The 19716-nt window shown below is 43.7% G+C and overlaps 3 protein-coding genes across 3 annotated transcripts; 2 read left to right on the top strand and 1 right to left on the bottom strand.

Annotated features, from left to right (window-relative positions):
- Positions 1–5000: 5000 nt before the first annotated feature.
- Positions 5001–7549, top strand: LOC135398896 (nucleoside diphosphate kinase 6-like). The gene is made up of 6 exons (XM_064630437.1): positions 5001–5178; positions 5317–5419; positions 5790–5829; positions 6121–6204; positions 6279–6355; positions 7088–7549. Exons 1-6 carry the CDS (start codon positions 5101–5103, stop codon positions 7258–7260), a joined length of 555 nt encoding a protein of 184 aa, XP_064486507.1. The 5' UTR covers positions 5001–5100; the 3' UTR covers positions 7261–7549.
- A 718-nt stretch (positions 7550–8267) lies between these two features.
- LOC135398895 (trimethylguanosine synthase-like) lies at positions 8268–17758 on the bottom strand. Its single transcript, XM_064630436.1, has 13 exons — positions 17226–17758; positions 16820–16928; positions 16568–16740; positions 15840–16499; positions 14447–14996; positions 13576–13659; positions 12847–12925; positions 12746–12785; positions 12542–12661; positions 11291–11422; positions 11018–11231; positions 10417–10495; positions 8268–8498 (listed from the first exon to the last, which is right to left on the bottom strand). The coding sequence occupies exons 1-13, from the start codon at positions 17611–17613 to the stop codon at positions 8388–8390; spliced, it is 2739 nt and encodes a 912-aa protein (XP_064486506.1). The 5' UTR covers positions 17614–17758; the 3' UTR covers positions 8268–8387.
- Positions 17759–17868: 110 nt separating this feature from the next.
- Positions 17869–19397, top strand: LOC135397579 (ZZ-type zinc finger-containing protein 3-like). Its single transcript, XM_064629182.1, has one exon. The coding sequence runs from the start codon at positions 18008–18010 to the stop codon at positions 19358–19360; it is 1353 nt and encodes a 450-aa protein (XP_064485252.1). The 5' UTR covers positions 17869–18007; the 3' UTR covers positions 19361–19397.
- The last annotated feature ends 319 nt before the right edge of the window (positions 19398–19716 follow it).

Raw genomic sequence — 19716 nt, 5'->3', positions numbered from 1 at the left:
GGACAATCGATAGTCACAAACTATCGATATAGTATCGAATGTTTCGATAGCGTGTACGCTCGCTGATTGGTCCAGAGAAATGCTGTCTGCTATTCAGCTGTCGTCTGCTACTCATCTGTTCGGGGCTCTGAAAAAGCATTCCTGGCTCGGTCACGATTTCAAAAAATTCATGGTGCATTGTTCTACGAAACACATGATTAAATCGTTATCGCTAACGCTACGGAATCGGAGCACTGCGAAACAGTGCAACAGTTGCTGTAATACCCCGCCGCAGCAAACAGTGTTGCTTTATTGTTGAAGGTATTTGGAACAGATGCATATATTTTGTTTCCGTATATTTTTTAACGCGAATTTGTTGCTTCTATCGCCTCAAAGAAACGTGCTCCAAAAGAGATCTTACAGTAGACGGATCACCGCGTACACTGCTAACCCTAATTACCATACAGTCACCCGTCACTCGTCGTCTCATCGCAATTTCAGCTAGTTTCACATAAGCACAACACGGCTGAAGTTGCGCATGGTAATCGGTGCTTTGCCTGACGCAGTCCGTTGTAATCCTGCGTAATGCCTGTGTGCGGCATTCGTGGCTGTGTAAACAGCAAACCACCCCGCTCCGGTGGAAGAAAGGGAGCGGTTATTCGCCATCACAAAGTTCCACAGAAAGACCCGGCACGGACCACATGGCTGAGGTTGATAGGACGTGATGCCGTCCCACGGGACACCGAAATCGCCGTCTGTGGTTTGCACTTCCGATCGGACGATTACGTGTTGAACATGGCACTCGCGGACGCGTCCGGAGTTGGGAAATTCCGAAGCAGATTGAGGACTGGCGTGACGCCGTCGTTGAATCTGCCGCCGGCGGGTTGTCAACACGCAGTGCAACAGAAAAAAGAGGTATACGTATTATGCCGAGTCGTGCAATACACACCCTTGACCTGTATACAGGGTGTTCAAAATGAAGCTTTCACGAGCGCTACGCAAACACAGCGATGACAGGAAACCGGATGATAACTTTACGCTACTTGCGTAAGAAAGAGGTGCTGCTAATTATGTAGCACCTGTTTCTTACTCAAGGAACAGAAAAAATAGCACCAGTTTTCTTTTCTTCGCCTATTTATAAAGTGCTAGTGAAAGCTTAATTTTGAACACCCTGTATATATAGCCTTATAAACTTCAACAAAAATTGACAATATTGATAGGCACCATGATTTTCATGTGAGCATGGTGGCATAAATTTTTGATGCTTGCACAATGTACAGAGGTACGTTCTCTGTCTTGCGCTTTTGAGCCTTCTTTGTGTCAGTATCTCCCATTACCATGACCTATATCTCCAATCATAGCCTCCTATATACTTATAGGAAGTATATAGGAGGCTATGCCACCCGACTGGCGGAGGACATCGCAAGCAGTTACTGCCCGCGATGTCTTCCGCTATATAGATGTTCTTTCGAGGAATGGCAGGCTGTTGACATGCTGTCGCTTGTTGTCAATGCACGTGGAAACGAACTCGACAGCAAATAAAACCTGGGACAGTCTTCGGGACGCCCTTGCTTTTCCTACTTAAATGCCTGTTCGCGCTTGTTTGTTGAGTCTGTCTCCACATGTCTTGATAACAAGCTCCCTTCCAGCCCTGCAAAAGAACAGGGTTCAAACCCTAGCTGTACAGATTGTGATGTTTGCTGCCAGACGGGCGCTTATAGGAGTGAGGTCACGATAACGGAGGTTTGGTTGGAACTTGCGAGCATTGTACATTAGCAGCTAGGGCCATAACTTTCTGTCATTTCTTTCATGCAGCGGGGCAAGTCTCCTCGAAATATCCGGGAGTGCATGAACCGTGGATGCAGGCAGCTCAAAAGCACACCTTCAACCCAAGAGAAAGGCACGCAGTACTCTCCACCGAAGGAGTCGAGATGGACCCAAACAGTACATGAAGACTTAGACAGCTGGTATGAGCAACATAACGTCATAAGTGGCATAACATATGGCTCATAGAATTTTGTAGCTCGAGGCGCACAAGCAAATCATAATGTTGTGGCACTGTATAGACATCATTGATCTGCCTGTATCCTGTAATCACTTCATTTATATGCGAAGAAGTTTCTGTTACGAAAAATTTTAATAATGTCAGGTGTAAGTTATATTGCTACGATATTTCCTCATAAAAGATAGCGAGCGTAAATCGGACAAGCACAACTTATGGAGCACGAATTCCTCTTCGTAGTAAGGCTATATAATGTTCTCCGAGATATTGGTGTAATTCTACACCGCAGATGTCGGAAACAGTGCTACGATTCGCACCTAAGATTTGTGACAAAGTACCGAGGTAAGCTACACATCATGGTGAGACAGAACACATTAACGGTTAACAGAAACGGTTTATTGTTTGAATATGACATGCCAAAGCGGGAACTTTTTAAATTGAAATTGCTCGGTTGGCTGTTGGCGTGCAATGTTAGAACACGATTGCAGGATTGTGGTGGTAGTGGTCAGCAGTGCCAGATTTAAGGGGGGGGGGGGGGGGGGGCAAAGGTGGTGTATGCCCCACTGCAAGTATCACTGTTTCTTCTGTCGGCCTTTGGTTCTCACCAAGATCACATATGCAGAAAAAACTTTTGTGCTCTTGGAAAATACTGAACCAGTTGAAATATTTGTATGGTACATGCCTGCATAAGGCTAAGGACATCTTCAAAGCTTCAATGAGTTTCCTCGACGGACATGGCATAAACATCAGGGACTGTTGTGGACAGTCTTATGAAAACGCTGCGTCCTTGGAAAGTGCAAGGTCTTCAAGCACTGGTACGGCAGTGAAATCATCTGTCCACGTGGGTTCCTTATTCAGTGCTTAATGAATCTGGTGGCGAAATCAGCTGCTCTTTCAATTTCCTGGATCAGGTATACGAATTCTTTGCAGCGTCCATGCATATACACGAGTTGCTGAATGACCTCACCGCAATGGTTTCCGGCAACTGCTCAGAAAACCAGCCCGTTCCAGTACCGAAAAGGTTCATACATGCACACAATGGTCCTGCAGAGCGGATGCCATGGTATCCTTAGCGGGGGGCTTGTTTGTTCGTATAAGCGCTATGGAAGTCATTGCTAACGATCGAGATGAAATTTATGCCTTGTTTTGGGAGGATGTTTTTGACAGAGTGGGCAAGACGAGCAAAACGTCACAAGGTCGTAAGATAGAACTGGACAGTAAGTTTCCTTATTGACATCGCTGAAAGGATTTATTGCCGCAAAGCATTCCATCTCTACAACATGGAAGATACTGGAACAAGGGAATTTACTGCAGTAAGAAAGCGGAATCGACGATCCAGTGTATGGCTGACGCCGCTAAGCTACGGAACTTCCCCAGAAGCCCTCCAGAGGAGTTTGCGAATCAAAGTCTCGCTCGGCAGTAGTTCAGTTTCTAGCTTCTCTTGATCAACGGTTTGCTGCGCACGGAGGACAGCCCAAGTTTGGCCTCTTTCGAGAAATCTGCACCAAAGGCGTCGGGGAGAAGGCAGAAGTCTACGGAGGTGGTTTGGATTGAGAAGAGTTCCTCTACACGTTGTTTATAAACAAAGGAGTGAAGGAAGCTTTCCCTAAATGTAGAGCTCGCTATTGCTCTGGACGTAGCTCTGCTGACGTACATATATCTCACCATGATGGTTAGTTGCAGTTCCTGCGAGCACTCAGTTTCGAAACTGAAGCTAATAAAGAACAGGCACAGTTTCACGGCATACTAATTTTTGCGAATTCACGCATTCAGTCATCGTCGAAGTTATTTGCGAGTGTTTAATTTCGCGATTCCAGGGCTGTTCCCCTTTCATGGGATAAATATGTCAAGCTTTGCTTCCAAGTTTAATTTTTCGCAATTTTTAGCGGTCGCGAAATTCGCGAAGATTAATACATCGCAAATACCTTTACAGTATCTTCTGAATGTTATGGATAGAAAGGAACATTCTTAAACAGCTTGATTTTTACAGAGCTCACTGATTTTTCAATGAGGAAGTCCCTGAGTCCCTAAGATAGTTGCGCCGAGGTCAGGTATCTCTATGGACTTGGCTACATGAATTATCCTTATGAGCTACGCACAATGACAAATACTCACCAGGTAGAATAGAGCCCCCAGCATGCATGCTGCCCCCTTAGTACCATGAAAGGTCGCAAAAATGCCTTTATTTGGTCAAATTAGGATAAGAGGTATTCAAATGAGGTAAGAAAAAAAAAAAAAAAGTGATCGGGATTAGCAACAGGTGCACATTGTTGAAAGGCTATCGCTAGCACTTGATTTATCCCCTATCCGTCCAAAGCAGAACATTCCACGTGCGGAAACAATTATTCGGGCACTATCGCTGTCAAAAGAGGACCCTCAATACCCGCTTATGAATTGTTAGGACAAATAAAGCGGAAGAAAACAGGCAGATGACAAGGTTTGCATTTCCTCATTCTTTTTAGGGGCCTGTGGTGTTACGTCATGTGTTACGTCAGTGCATCTGGTTCAGACACCACCACCTAGATAGAGAAAGCCTGCTCATTGCATCCTCTCCCTCCTTCGCAACGTGCACATTAAGAGTCAGAATTCGTCTGCTACTGCGATTCACGGTTCCGCGAATTCAAGAACCCGCAAATGATTGCAGCTCACCAGGAACCCGCAGGCCGAAATATTTAGACAAAAAGTGCAAGACGCTCTCCAGAAAATCGGTTTTGAGAAAGATTGAGTCCGTTTTGCGCTTTATTTCCAAGTTTTCCCATTTAGTAAGCGGGGACGTTTAATCACAACTCGCAGACGACGGTGGTTCTCCATGGTCAGGACCTCTGAAAGCACGTTCGTGATTGGCTGACTCTTAATTGTTACGTCGACGAGCGCACAGGTGTTGGTGTTGGTTCAGGTTTATCTTTTTTTTTAGATAATGTTTACTTAATTGGTTCAGAACTTTATTTCAAAAAGAACGCACATTTAGTTTCATTCATAGCCTCCAGGTGCCAGCACCTCGCCCATCCATTCTGTGGCAGGTGTCGCTCCAGGCGCTGAACGAAAGACAAACCAAAACAAAGAGAACATGCAAATAGCAATGCTATAGCTTGGGCAATAGCCGTGATTCAAACTTCATCATGTGCCTCACGCGCCAGCTGCAGCTGACGTTAGCTATCCTGAAGCCAGACGTATGCAAAGTTCCCATTAAACTGGAGGTAAAAATCGTGCCGTTATTTTCTCTTATATACTAATCAGCTGTCACGGAAGTTCTCTTATTATAAGAGGTGCTCGAACTCCCATATGTTTCGCGCTTGTGTCTATTCCCCCACATTAATTTTTCGTGTCTTTTCCAGGCGGTGCGACAATTAATTTTGGACCATGACTTCACCTTTGTGAAAACAAAAGTGGCATGTTATACCAGGGAACAAATGGAGATGTTCTACGCCGAACACAAGGGTGAGCATCAACAATCCAATGAACCCGCAATTACGGGCTGTTTGTTCCATCATGTGTATATAAATATACGACCAGGAAGGCGCCGGCTTATTTATCCCCGTAAAAATAAAAAGATTGCTACGTGTGAGATAACGCTGATCATCTTTTGTGCGGACAACGCCTTATCAAGATTTCGAGCTTGAACGACGTGACAGCTTTCACGTGGATAGCACGTGTGACAGAAAGCGGCATGGACGAGTATTGTGACAGCTACTTTGAATGACCTTGAGTTAATAGGGCTGGCTCCCTTCACATATCTATGGGTGTCTGAGCCGAATGGAGGATTGCGATATAACTTTTTTTGCCAACTATTTTTTTTTTTCTTTTTCAGATCGATTCTTCTTCAATAGATTGACTTCGTATATGTCAAGGTGGGGTGTTTCATTTAGGATACAATATATTTAGTCCAATAAGAGTGTTCGTAGTGTGGAGATGCTAAGTGTGCTTTAATAACTACTTAGTCATTATTTACTGTTGCTAAACTGGTTATGTTATGAAATCAGCTTCACCACACATGAAAGCTCCTGTGTGACACGTCTTTTTTCTTTTTTTTTCTTTTCTTAAGTGTCAGTGCCAGGTTTCACATATAAAAATGTTAGTTTGATTTGAAGCACTGCTTGCTGTACTGATATCACATATTATATTTCTTTGTTTCTTTATAGTAGCCCCATATCAGCCCACATTCTTGCAAAAGAAAATGCTATTAAGGAATGGCGAACGCTTCTCGGTCCAACAAAGGTGTTCCAGTGAGAAAATATTTCTTGCTTTCTAATTTAAAAGTATATATCCCACTTGTATGAAAAAAATGCTGCATTCCTAGGGCAATCTACGAAGCTCCACATTCAATTCGAGCACGGTACGGATTGACAGACACCAGGAATGCCGGTCATGGCTCAGGTATGTTGTCTACCTTCAAGTACTACGGTGTTCCGCTTGGTTATAGTATTCAGAGCGGAGCAGCGAAGACAGAGTATTTGTACTCTCTTTATGGTGTGTCATTTTCTTTACACCACCAGAATTTCTGGAAGTAAAAGCAGTATCCCAACACTGCTAGCATTGAGGGAAATTAATTTTAACTTAGTCAGTGGGACTTAAAGTCCTGGGGTTTTAAACAAGATTTTTAGGGCTGTGTGAATACTTGGATTTTTTAAGCGAAGCAAATAATTACATATACAATTTGAATTCTGAATTGAAGCAGTGTATCTTCGAAACATACTATATTTTAGTGGTTCCGGAGCTTCACGCCTAAGTCCAAAAATGCCATGAGGGAGGGTATAAAGGAAACTGACTGCTGCTTCATATAAAGATTCACATCGTATATGCTGCTTATGTGTTTGGTTATGTGATTACTTGTTAAAATGACTATTTGCACAGCCATAAAAACTGTTTTGTGTTTCGTGCAACTTTACTTTTTCTGTAACCTTCATAGTTCCATCCATCCATTGCCCATCAATCAATCAATAGTGGAAACAAAATTATAATTCAAATCAGTTTTGCACTCTAGAGATTTTTATTTATTATTTTTTTTGCATAAAATTAGCCTGTGGTAAGACACCATTTGGATGTTTTGCTGATACTGTTCAGTTAAATTTTTAGCAAAATTTTAATACTGTATGCGTTTCTTCACAGACTCTGAAGAAGCAGCCGATCGTGAAATCCAATTCTTCTTCCCAGAGTTTAACAAGGAGAAATGGTACAGCGAAGAAGAGTTTGCATTCCGGCTACACAAACTCTGCTTTGACAAAGAATGTTGTGTTCATGTTCCGGACACAAAACAGTTAAGTGACGTGCAACGTGGTTAAGCCTCGGCAGCTGTATTTGGAGATGCTCACTGTGTAGACTGTGACGCCTGAAGCTATTGATGATGTACTCCATAATGGAGGAGCCGATTTGCAGAGCACGAGACCCGCACGTGGGCGAAGCACCATGCGGAAAGTATTCCAATTTTTATACCATGACGAGAGGATGCAGGAGAGTCGCTGCCATTTGGGCAGTTTTTTCTTACACTTTTTCTCACACAATATGGGGCCATGCCACATGTATAAGGCACACGAAATGATACCAAATCGTATAATAAAAAAATTCGTAACACATGACATAATTTACTGTAAGAATTTTTTGTTTTATAGATCCCTGCTTCGGACTGAATTTTTTCTAGTAGGGTTTCGAAGTATAAATACGTTTCTGAAAAGTCTTGAGAATATAATATTCAACCGTTTGCAAGCCTATTTGGCTTTAACAGTGACTGCCACATATGGCAAGAATATTCAAAGAGGAGGACAATAAAGCAGTCCAGAGGGTCTAACCGAAATACAGAAAACCAAAGAAATTTGTATTTGAGCATGATTTAAGCTTGGGTTCAAGAGCATTGGGCAAGGCATCGGGGACCTTTTTCAGACAGCGTTTTTAGTGCAACATTTCAGCTAGCCCATGGGGAGACTGTACGCTCCATACAGTACATTTTACCAGGCATTCTTAAATGACAAAACCAATGTTTTGAAGAGGGCCTTCCAGAGACCGACAAAGCGACTTGACCTTGCATCCTTTGCTTTCAATCCGTGAGGAGACATGACAATGTTTCACGGCAAAGCACCCCTTTTATGCAGCCCATTCATTACTAGAGACCGACATTACATGTCAATATTGTAAGTTTATGCTCTTGTTGTTACTTCTAGTACGTCAAAGTGTTCATACTTTGAGTTACGGATTGAACATATTTATTTTCACGCATATTTCCTGGGATCTGCTTACTACGTGTTGCACATACTGACTTCAGGTTCCAGGAAAGAAATTTCAATATATTGCCAAAGACAATGCAGGTTGCGTTTTATTATGATATTTAGTATGTTTGTGCAAACTATATATAACGCAATATTTGCCACATTTTCAAAAATCGGAAGATGGATACCGTGACTTGAAGGATGATTGATCATGATCTTGTGATGAGGTCTCCATAGTAAGCCGTTATCGTCTTGATTTTCCCATTTAGTAAATTCTGCTCTATTTCAACTCGTCCTCCGGGTCCGGCCAGTTCTGCAAGCTGTGAAAGTAACATTTTAGTAACTAAGTAACTAACATTTTAGACAGAAGGACCGCGAAATGTGAGCCCTGCTTGGTGACAGAAATGCGTTCTGGAGGGCCAGATACATGAGTGACTTTGTCGGTCTGTGGCCTTATTCCAGTGTACTGTTTTTTTTCTCTCTCTCTCTCTCTTTTACCGCACTACGGACTCACGAAGTGACAACACTCCACATCCATGCAATGGCACCTCACCTTCACCTTCGTACTGGGCCATTACGTTGTTTCTCAGTGTGTCGTGCCACCTCACACTTTGCAACACTCCTTTGCCAATGAACTACATACTGTAGAAGTTCTTTCGTGCATGTTTTGGAACAGAACTGCCACAAAAACTGATTTGCCAGAAGTTAAATTTGTGAAAGACGTTTACGCTGCACTGTGGTTTCGAGCTCGTATCACTTTAGAAAAGTATTTAATGTCGGAGGACTCGTACACCAGTCGCGAGGGTGTTAATTCCTGCCTCGTAGTACCGTATTTTCACGCGTATTAGCCGTGGCTTATGCACGATTTTTTTTTTTTTTTTCGTGGACGTCCTGCGGCTTATCTGATAGCTATTTTTCCCTGGTATTTTCGCCATACCCCGGATTAAACGGCCGGATTAAAGGGCCGACAGTGCCTCATGTTTTTCGGAACAATACCGAACAGGGGAGGGTCCACATTCGAGTGGACTGACCTTCCGAATACATTCCCCCACACAGCTTTAACAAAAGGGGTGACAGTGATTCATGTCTCCTGCAACACCACTACCTGGTCAATCCACAAAAAACACGCAACAAGGGCACAATCCGATCTTAGTAGAACACTAGAACTGACCTCCTTTGTTATACATCATGCCGACACCGGAATGTGGACCACTGGGTTTATGGCCTTCCCTACGGTCTCCTTTATCGGCTGACCCACAAAAAGGGTTCAATACACCTGACATCGGGTGTGACCCGGTTTAGCGCACAAAGCAGTCGCGTCATATTACCCGCGGCTTATCTGCGAGTACAGCTTATCTGCAAAAACATTTTCAAAATACATCTAAAAACGAGTCCTGCGGCTTATCTGCGGTGCGGCTAATACGTGTGAAAATACGGTACTCTGAGCTTATGACAAGGCCGCAATGCCATATGAGGTTCCAAATGAACTTGGTTGCTTATAACAGGCTTAAAGGGATCATAACCAAGCAGGGTACACTCAAGCATCACCTCCTGTACAACTGACTGTGGGAGTCAGTGACATTCATGCAACAAACTTGTACAAGGATAATTCTGGAGTGTACAAAAGGGTAACGTGCGAGAAAATGTATATTTAAAAAAAAAAACTATGGGGATGTGTTGACTATATGACATAGCAGCATTTTACACTTACAGAAATTTATTACATCTATTTTTATACGTTGATTAATAAAATCCATATTTTTGAGATATACCTAATTTTTTTGGTAGCATAGCTGCGTTTAAATGGCACCATGTTCAAACTCACAACTAGGGCCTTTTGTTTTTGGGCTGTATGTTTTTTTGAAAAGCTGATTTGATTTGAAATTCCAAAACGGTAAAACCCAGTGATATTGGGCGGAAAAGCAGATTTTTGGGTGTGGGAAAAAAAAAAAAAAAACAGCTTCTTGCATTACAGACTAACATAAGTGCAGAACAGCTATGCTCAATGTGCAGTGCCTAATTTGGTGGCTGATTTGGCACTTTGCCAAGTTACTTAGCTAAACCTGAAAAACACAGACCAGTTACTTGTCGGTGTTTTGCAGGGTTTACCTCACGATGCAGATACGAAGTAAACCGGGTCTTAATGGGTAAAACCCCACAGCAAAGGGCCCTAATCACATCACAGTTCATGAATGTGCGTCACTTGTGTTCAACAAATTATGCAACAAAACGACTCACCTGATCAGCCGCAGTGTTTCTTGGGACCAGAAGACAAAGGTTACTTGTAATAGTACGACAGATTGCAAAGACGTTGAAAGTGCAATTTGGTGTTAAGGATAGGTGACTCGTGCAAGTATTTTGCCTCGTATCAAAAGCAAGTCAGAACGTAAGAAAAAGAAAAAAAAACAAAAAAAAACAACTAAAAACAATACGAATGAAAACTACCACTGTTTACTCACACACGTAACACAATTTTTAAACTTAAAAACGTAGCACCATAGCAGGTGTGCATTCAGTACATGTAAAAAAAAAGTGTGTGAGAGAATAAAAAAAGAGAAAAAGAAAAGCGCAACTCCAAAGGGACAATCGACTACTGTGCTACTCTCAAGCATCCAAGTCTGCATTCCTGGAACTGACAAGCATTTGTTTCTATGTGCAAGTGTGCAAGGAAGTGTAGTAAATTTAAAAGGGAAATTCCATCACTGTATCAGCCATTCATACATATCACACGATAAGCGGCAGAAAAAACAGTTGTCCCATTATGTGGATCGCATCTGAACTGCTATCCACGCAATTGTAGCTTTTGTTCTGATACAACAACCACAAAATAGAAGGATATATGTCTGGCACGATGTCTCTGAGGTCGAACGACTTCTGTTGCTGATATGTGGGTCCTCCCCATGGCGGACTGAAGAAGATGGCGTCTGCCTTGAGTGTTGGAGCGATGTGCAGGAAGTCTCCCACGATGAATTCCACCTTATTTTGGACCCCGTAGACGGCGGCATTGTTTTGAGCCATCTCCACTTTCTTGGGGTCTATGTCAATCCCTATCACTGCGGCACGAAATAGTACGGCTCGTTACGTTGCTTGCTGGTATCCCTCGGAAACCTACCAAGTGGACAGGCACGAGCAAACTGAATGGTATTTCCTCCAGCACCGCAGAAGGCATCAATGACAATGTCCCCTTTGCATCTTCTGGCTATGTGCTTGGCTATTTGTTCCGGTGTAACAGAAAACCAGGATTCTGGAAGACAGCATAGTTACGTCATCTCAACTATCGTGTGAGTACCATTAGGCAGCATCCTCATAATATTGAGGAAGAAGGGGAGGAGATGATGATGATGTTCATTAATATGACGAATCAAATTGCGCAGGAAGACACTTTTCTTTTAAATGCTCTTGCGCAAATTCGAATATTTGAAGTTGAATCGAATGTCGAATCTAATGGAGGAAAAAAAATGTCAAATACCGAATCGAATAGTCATGCAAAGTTTACAATACATGCTTTTTGCACCAAAACTTTGAAATTTCTAGCCCGTGGCTTTACTATAAGTTTTCTGGCATTAACTGCCAGGAGAGACACGTGTAATTCTTCTGTGGGAAGCCCCTACTCTTTAGTGTTGCGTGATAGTGTTTACTGCTTTTCAGGAGAGTACATACTGGGATAATTATCTTGATTTGAAAAAAAAAAGTCTGATGTCAGGCAGCGGCATGTTAAACGGATAAGGCTGCAATTGTTCCTGAACATCCATGGGTCCACTTGTGAAACAAACAAATTGGCGTCCTGCATCAGCCTTGTCGTGAACATCATTTAGCTTCTTTGCTGGAGTGTGTGTGTCTCACCCGGGAAAGTTACGTTGCTTAAATTTTGAACATTTTCTGTAGGCATTATTTAAGAATATTAACTTTTTAAAGGAGTCCTCCACTGGCACCGTTAAACTGCACACGGGAGGGACGGGGAATTTTGTAAAGCAGGCTTCACCTCAAGCAAGGAAGCATCAGGTGAAGCCCACTTTCGGGAGGCGCCGTTCATATGCGGAGAACAGTCCAGTAATCGGAAAACCGAATATTGGGTATTTGATTTGCGAATCAAATACTTCGAGTGATTGATATACGACTCGAATTCGAGAACTCGAATATTCGCACACCCCTAATAGAAAGTTGAAGTTCCACTCCTGACTAAAAATTGCATGTCTTCTGAATACTTCCTAATTAATGCCAATGCAGACTATACATGCCTCGCATTGTATTCTCGCAAAATATTATTTCGCTGCGTTAGTGGAAGCAAGCTAAAATTCAAATTTCGAGAATTAGCGCTCGGAAACATGAAGACAGAGTAATAATTGTGCAAACTAAACCATACCTTCATCAAGTTGGATGCCCCTGTCAAATTTTGAGAAGAGTCGATACCTCTGGGCCCAGTACTTTTGCAGCTGAGGTCTCTCCTTGATATAGTCTGGCCAGGAGATTTCTCCACTGCAGGCTGTTCCCAGAAGAGGCAAAATAGAAAATAGAAAGCCACCGTGTGAGATCGCTAGCCATGGTTATCCGTCGGAGTTTGGCTCACCCTGCACTTCCGCCGTGTCCTCCGTGCCATGTGACCCCGTCTGTGAAACGAAGGCATCCAGTTAATGTTTATAGTTTTTACGTGAGTGTAAGCGATCTCACAGGATGACTCAGGCCTCCTTGCTTGCGAAGTTTCTTCCGTTTCTTTTTGTTTCTCACGTGCGCTTTCACATTCTTCATCCTGAAGCGTACACAAAGAGGGGAGTCAAGTCCTGAATATCACATAAACAAAATAAGAAACCGACACTGAAGATTTTTGTTTAAGTTTAATTTGTACAAGCTTTCGCGTGGAGGTCCACGCGAAAGCTTGTACAAATTAAACTTAAACAAAAGTCTTCAGTGTCGGTTTCTTATTTTATTCTTCATCCTGGTGTAGAAAGGAGAGCTCGTGTCTGTGCTGTCCCGTGTGTTTCTCTCTAAGTGTTCTTCAACTATGCACAGTTCATGTTAGGAAGGGAAAATTATGCTGATGCTGTCAGGTCCGTTTTAAAGTGGACACATAAAATTTCCGTACTTGGACAATACTATCACCTGTCCTGGATAGTAAGCGTCACAGGTTTCTTGTGTAACTACAGATTTTCCCAGCACCCCCGAGACATCTGGCAGAAAGACCAAAAAGGCTGGGAAACCACCAGATATGCATGTCGCACTACCCCTACAGAATTCCAAGATTCTATTAGGAAAAGAAGGAAGGGAATGGAAAACCGCTTTGCAACAGCATATAATTGCCTCATTGCCTTCAGATATGAGGCTGATTGTAACACTGACTGCTTGTAGGTCTAAGCAGGTTAAACTGGACACTAACGGTATCCCTGAGCACAGAACACGCACCTCAGGTTATCGCGCAGTGCAACCCCATAAGCAAGAAGAGCCCCAAATGCATCCTCTTCGTCCGAGTTACAGTCTTCTTCGTGACTGAAATGGAAGTACAAAGACTCCTGACTCTAGTTACATAATGCATGTCATCCATGCATACACCCTTGTGTGTTTGGGTTTGTTTTTCCAAAATTGGGGGTAAAAATCAGGTTTTGTGAAGTTGTAAAACAGGATAAAACGTGATATTGCACGAAAGAGAAGACATTCCTGTGGAACAGAAAAACAAGCAAAAAAAGTAGAACATACGAAATTCTGACTCAGACACTTCGGAATACAAATGTATAGTTGAGTGTACATCAAGTACCAAGAGCGTTGGATCCTCATCTGATGTTTCTTTATTTGTGGATTTTTTTGTGTGTGTGTTTTCACCTGATGAAGTGCAGGTTGTGCACAAAAGCTTGTGTATATATTAAAGTGTTCATTCCCTGGACTTATTGTGTTCCCACTTCTACCAGACTGAACTGTGTATTTTTTCCTTAATTGCTCAAGTGTTTTTCTTATACAGGGTGTTCAAAATTAAGCTTTCACGAGCGCTACGCGAACACAGCGATGACAGGAAACCGGATGATAACTTTACGCTACTTGTGTAAGAAACAGGTGCTGCTAATTATGTAGCACCTGTTTCTTACTCAACGAACAGAAAAATAGCACCAGTTTTTCTTTTGTTCGCCTATTTATAACGTGCTAGTGAAAGCTTAATTTTGAACACCCTGTATAATTAACGTACCTGTTTTACAAAGCTGTGTTTCTAGGTAAAAAGAAAAAAAGAGTGGTTTGTGAGAGCAAATGTGTAACAAAAAAAAACAAAAAAAAACTGAGAACTAACCTCTTTTTTATCTTCACGGGTCTTTCGTCCGGCGGTTCATCCCCGTCACCCCCACCACCGTCTCCGTTGCTCGGACTTCTGTTCCTCGTTGTGCCATCTGTCGCCTTGTTACTAAGAGAGCTATCTCCTCCTCCGTTCGCGTTCCGGCTGGTTCCTCTCGTTTCGCTCGGAGAACTCTCCATGTCGTACTCTTCCCCCGCCCCGTCGGCGTTTCCATTCACGGAGATAGCCGCCTGCTCTCTCTTTAAAATACTTTCCCTGTACAATCGATGTTCGTAGGCGTACACCTTGATGTAGTGCTTGTCCCACAGATCCTGCCAGAAACTCGCATCGGCACGTGTAACGTTCATTCCTCCCATTTCGCTTTCGCATAAGTCCGGGACACTTCCGTACGGTTCTGGTGGACTTGGGTCCAGCACCGCAGACGACAGAAATTCCGGTTCCAGAAATTCGGGATAGGTACTTGTCCACGAGTCCCAAACGATGGAACTCCCGTGAGCTTCCCAGTACGATTTCCATGTGGATGCTTCTGATGCGATGTTTGCTTTGCCTAGAAAAAGTGAGAGACACGCAAGAAGAAATTACACTACAACTTTCTTAGACATGAAACTATCTGTTTTGAGAAAGCTCGCAAAATTGCCCGAGAATCTAATAGAATTAATGATGAAAGAAAATATTACATTTCCGCATTATTAATTAATTAACCCGCATATGACAAACTTTATGGCAAAGTTTATTGTTACTTACTTGATATGTTGGTTACTGTACCCCGCTACTGCAATGCCGTAAGGCGGTGTAGCGTATACGCACAAATAAATAAAAAGTTTGCCACCATTGCAAGCTGGGCTGGGTAGCAGATTGGATGTACTTCGTTTTGTGTGTTCTCAGGTTTGATGTTGTTTTCGTTTATTTGAGGAGCTTTAAACTTGCTCATGTGAGGCAATGTCGTGTGAAAAAGCACATCTGGGCTGAGATGCCAAGCGGCAGTGCTCTGCTCTATTCAGTGTTGAGCGTAGAGCATTTAATATGCTTCCTTTTTTCCTGTACATTTTCCACAGTTTTACCTAAATTGAAGATGATGCAAATCAGGGAGTAAAGATGGGTTTGATGCTGGGTTTATCCCTAAACCACGGAGCTCTATTTACACATGATATACCCTTCTCATAAAATTAGCCAAGAGCTTTGTCAAAATAATTTGTAGCAACAGCTGAGGAAAAGAAGAATGCAGCCATATGTCATGCAACAACACTAAGCTATCACCTTTTACCCTCTCAGCTAATGGCCATGCAGGACATTCCATCCGGCCTAAAGAACGTTCCAGCTGTTACGAAAAAAAAAGAACTTCTACTGTTCCTGAACAGGTTCGTTAAAAACGAAAAACTGTGCTCCTCACTTTTCATCTTCTTCTTCTTCTTCGACTTCTTCTGATTTGCTGAACAAAACTGTGCAGGCAGCCCCATCTGTCTCATTGCCTCAATGGCGTTCTCGTCTTCCACGAAAGCGTCCGCAATGTTGTCGTCATAAACTGACATTGGAAGTCTCCCACTTTCGTCGCCGACGCTGTCGCCGGAAAATTGTTTTGCGTCGTCGTCCTCGACAACGGGGTTATTGTCGTTCAGCGCAAGCTTCTCACTCGAGACGGCCGTGGTATCCGTTATGCTTGAACTATTTACAGGACTAGACTTATTATGTACAAAGTGGCTGTAGTAATGACTGTAGACATCTTCATAATTCTGGTTCCACAGTTCTTGCCAGATTTCATCGTCAGATTTCGTAGAAACATGCTGTTCTTCTGGCGCGGGCTTAAGTTCGTCGTGCTGTTTGGCATCATTTTCTCCAGCAGATGTTGTGATGTCAACTCCTCGAACTCCTTCGTTTTCTGCGCTAAATTCAGCCTGTCTGCAGTATTCAGGATTTATATAATCGCCATACTTGTCTACCCAGCTTTGCCAGACAAGATTCTCTCCATTTTGCTGCCAAAAGTTCTCCCATTCGATATTTAAATCGAACGCGTCGCTTTCTTCTGCGTAGATGGTGTCGTCCTCGGGCATACCTGTAATCGTAACGAGATGTTGCAGAATGAAGCACACACATTAACGAACTGCTACTGGGAGAACTCGCCTAATGACTTATTGGCTTTTGCAGACTTGGACGATGTCTTGAAAGAGACCGGCAAGCCCATCTCTTTCATCAGTAGTTCTTCTTGCTGCGCTTCGAGCTCCAAGTAATCGTCGACGTCACCGCTCGACTCAACGATGGAATCTTCGTAGCGCCGACCGACCGGATCACAGTCCCTTCGTGGTAGACATCAACAAGTCATACAGTTGATCACAATGCTAGCACGTCACTATTATTTCGCGAAACATAACGTACCAGCTGTACGACCTTGAAAGTCCAAAATGTGTGTCCCCAACAGTTGAGGAAATATCGCAGTCCAACAGTTTCAACCAGTAGTCAGGATGCCGCGCCCCACAAGACCAACCTAAATGTAATGCGCATTAATGCCATATCATTAATCGTCTGATTAATATGATACGCGGGAATGATGAGTGGTTCATCTAGAATCACAAACATCGAAATGGGGGGGGGGGGGGTCGCTATTATTACAGTTACCTTGTAACAGTTTTGTGTTTGCTCGCTAACATGAGTGCATAGCACAAGTAAAGAAGGCCCCCCCCCTATGCAGAGGGTGCACAGGGCGACAAGGTAGTGGGGGGTAAGGAGGGGGTCTATATAAATCACTCCACACACATAGGTGTTCGATAATTCGTCATATTACCTATCCCATTCGGAACGCATCTTCCTCTGTGTAACGAATGTTCAGTCAGGGGCTCCAAGCAGAAGCTCGTTCGATCTTTACACATGATGCCTTGTTCGCGAGTGAGACGGTCTCGAATTTCCCGACTGGTGAAGCGGACGAGCCAGATGTGCTCGCAGTCGAAGGGGCCAAGTTGACTCACGTGTTCGGAGTCGATAATTTTTTCCAGCCCTTCGAATACCTCGAGGGGGTCGTAAGGTTTCGCCGCCCTGTCCAAAAATATCAGCGCGGCTGTGGAGTAATCAATGTCTTGCGGTAAGCAAGGCATTACATAGTGATCGCTACACTGAATGCTCTTGTGACCTGCAGGAATCATCCCTTGGCCGAACAACTCCGCTGTGCCGCACATTAAAATTCGGTGCACATGCCGAGCATGTGTAGTGTTCGCGCGCGTAAACAAAACCACGTGGTGGTCTGCTTTGGCTTTGATGACAGCGCCGTAAACAAATTTGTTGCAAGCTGCTGCAAGCCCATATACTGCCCATACAAGCAGGTTTGGAAAATGTCGAGTCTTTACGCGAATTAAAAAGTTAAACAAAAAACACACACACACACAAATAAAAATACGAGACTACGGCACTACGGGTAAAATTGCTTCAACTTGGCGGCCGAAGACTGTCGGCGAATTCGGCGATTTGTTGCTGTTCGTGGGTTCCAGTGGTCTGTAGCGGTGGTTGTCGTTGTTCTGCTTTTCATGTGGTCCAGAATTGCTCGTTACAAGCACAACTGAACGCGTTGTGACAATGGAATCGTGCTCAAATCAGATTCCAAACACAACAGACGATCAAGGAACGCAGAAATCACAAAACGGAGCCGGCGACACTTCTCACGCAGCATGTCACGCAGTGGTGAAAACCGAGCCGCCAGAACCGCAGGAGCCCGACGAAGATTACGACGACATTGGGGAATATTTCTTCGAATCGGACCACTTAGCTCTGCGAGGAAACACCGACTACCGCAATGTCCTCAAGACACTCGCTGTGCTTGAAGCTCAAAGGGTGCAGGTCATCCTAGACATCGAAAAATTAATGGAAATAAGAGACGAGGCTCTACAGGACCCAGTCCGCTTTGTAGAAAGGCTTCAAAAGAAGGAAGATATTGGCATCCCGATACCTCAAACCGTCCCCCAGCTTCCGAGCATAGACTGGGGCCAGTACAGTTTGAGTAACACGCCTCACGCTATAGAATCAAAGCGGCAGACGACGCGGCTTGCGGCAAAATCTGAACCAAAAGTGTTGCCGTCAACGTCGTCTGCGCCGATATATCAGAACAATGTCATGGTCAGAGGACGCGTCTTCAGCGAGCACAAGCCAGCCACCTTTAATCAGCTATGGTCAGCAGAGGAACAGAAGAGACTGGAAGAGCTCTTGATTAAATTCCCCCCAGAAGAAGTTGAAAGCAGAAGATGGGAAAAAATAGCTGCAGAGTTGGGAAACCGAACGCCGACCCAGGTTGCCAGCCGTGTGCAGAAATATTTCATAAAATTGGCAAAAGCAGGACTTCCAGTGCCCGGTCGTATTCCGAATGTTAGCTTGCCCCGTAAGACTGGAGGCACCACCCGTAGGAGTCATCACAGATCCAACTTGATGTTTTCGCACTCCACCTTCTTTGCGTCCCACCGGCCTCCCGTGTACATGACGGAAGCAGACGACGAATCGAGCTCCTTTGTGAGCAACGGATTTGACAGCGAGTTCAGTACAAAGTCTGATGTTGCATCTGAAGATGAAGACACTGTGGATGCTGCTGCGAGAGAGACCCCAGAGTATCGGGAACTGATGATGTTGAAGCGTGTTCGTGAAGAGCGGCTGAAGAAGACTGGTCTTGTGCAACATATCGGATTCAAGTGCGATCGGTGCGAGACAGACCCAATTGTTGGCACCAGGTGGCACTGCACAGATTGCCCTCCAAAGCCCTCTGTTGACTTTTGTAATGACTGCGTAGACTGTATGCATGAAACTGCGACACACAAAGAGGACCACCATATAGAGCCCATCAGGGTTCCAGAAGATAGTCTGTCGTTTGTGGATAAAGACTACATGCACTTTACAGGGTCGGATTATAACTACTTAGATACAAATTACTTTCCCGCAACATAATAATTGGTATTAAATCATTTTCATTTTGTAAAATGTGTCATTTGCAGTCTCTCCAATTAATGGGTTTGTCCAGTCATTTGCATTTCGTCTCAGAACTACGTTCCCATGACACATCAGGAATCAGTGTTTGGGAACCATAGTACTAAAAACAGTCCAAATGCAGGGGGGCGCATTCTTTATTACCAGTAGGTAACTCACCGCCAGTACAACAACGGTGTAAAAACAGATTAATCTGTTTTTAACTGTTGTTGTACTGCTGGTACGTTACCTATGGTAATAATCATAGTCAAGTAACTATAGTACCATGCTACTGCAGTTTGAGCTACATTTTACTCTCATTGTGCAGTAGATATGCC

This window comes from Ornithodoros turicata, chromosome 6, assembly GCF_037126465.1.
Source record: "Ornithodoros turicata isolate Travis chromosome 6, ASM3712646v1, whole genome shotgun sequence".
NCBI classification, from domain to species: Eukaryota; Metazoa; Arthropoda; class Arachnida; order Ixodida; family Argasidae; genus Ornithodoros; species Ornithodoros turicata.
Note: the sequence above shows the minus strand (reverse complement) of the source record. Positions and strands in the feature narration are given on the sequence as shown.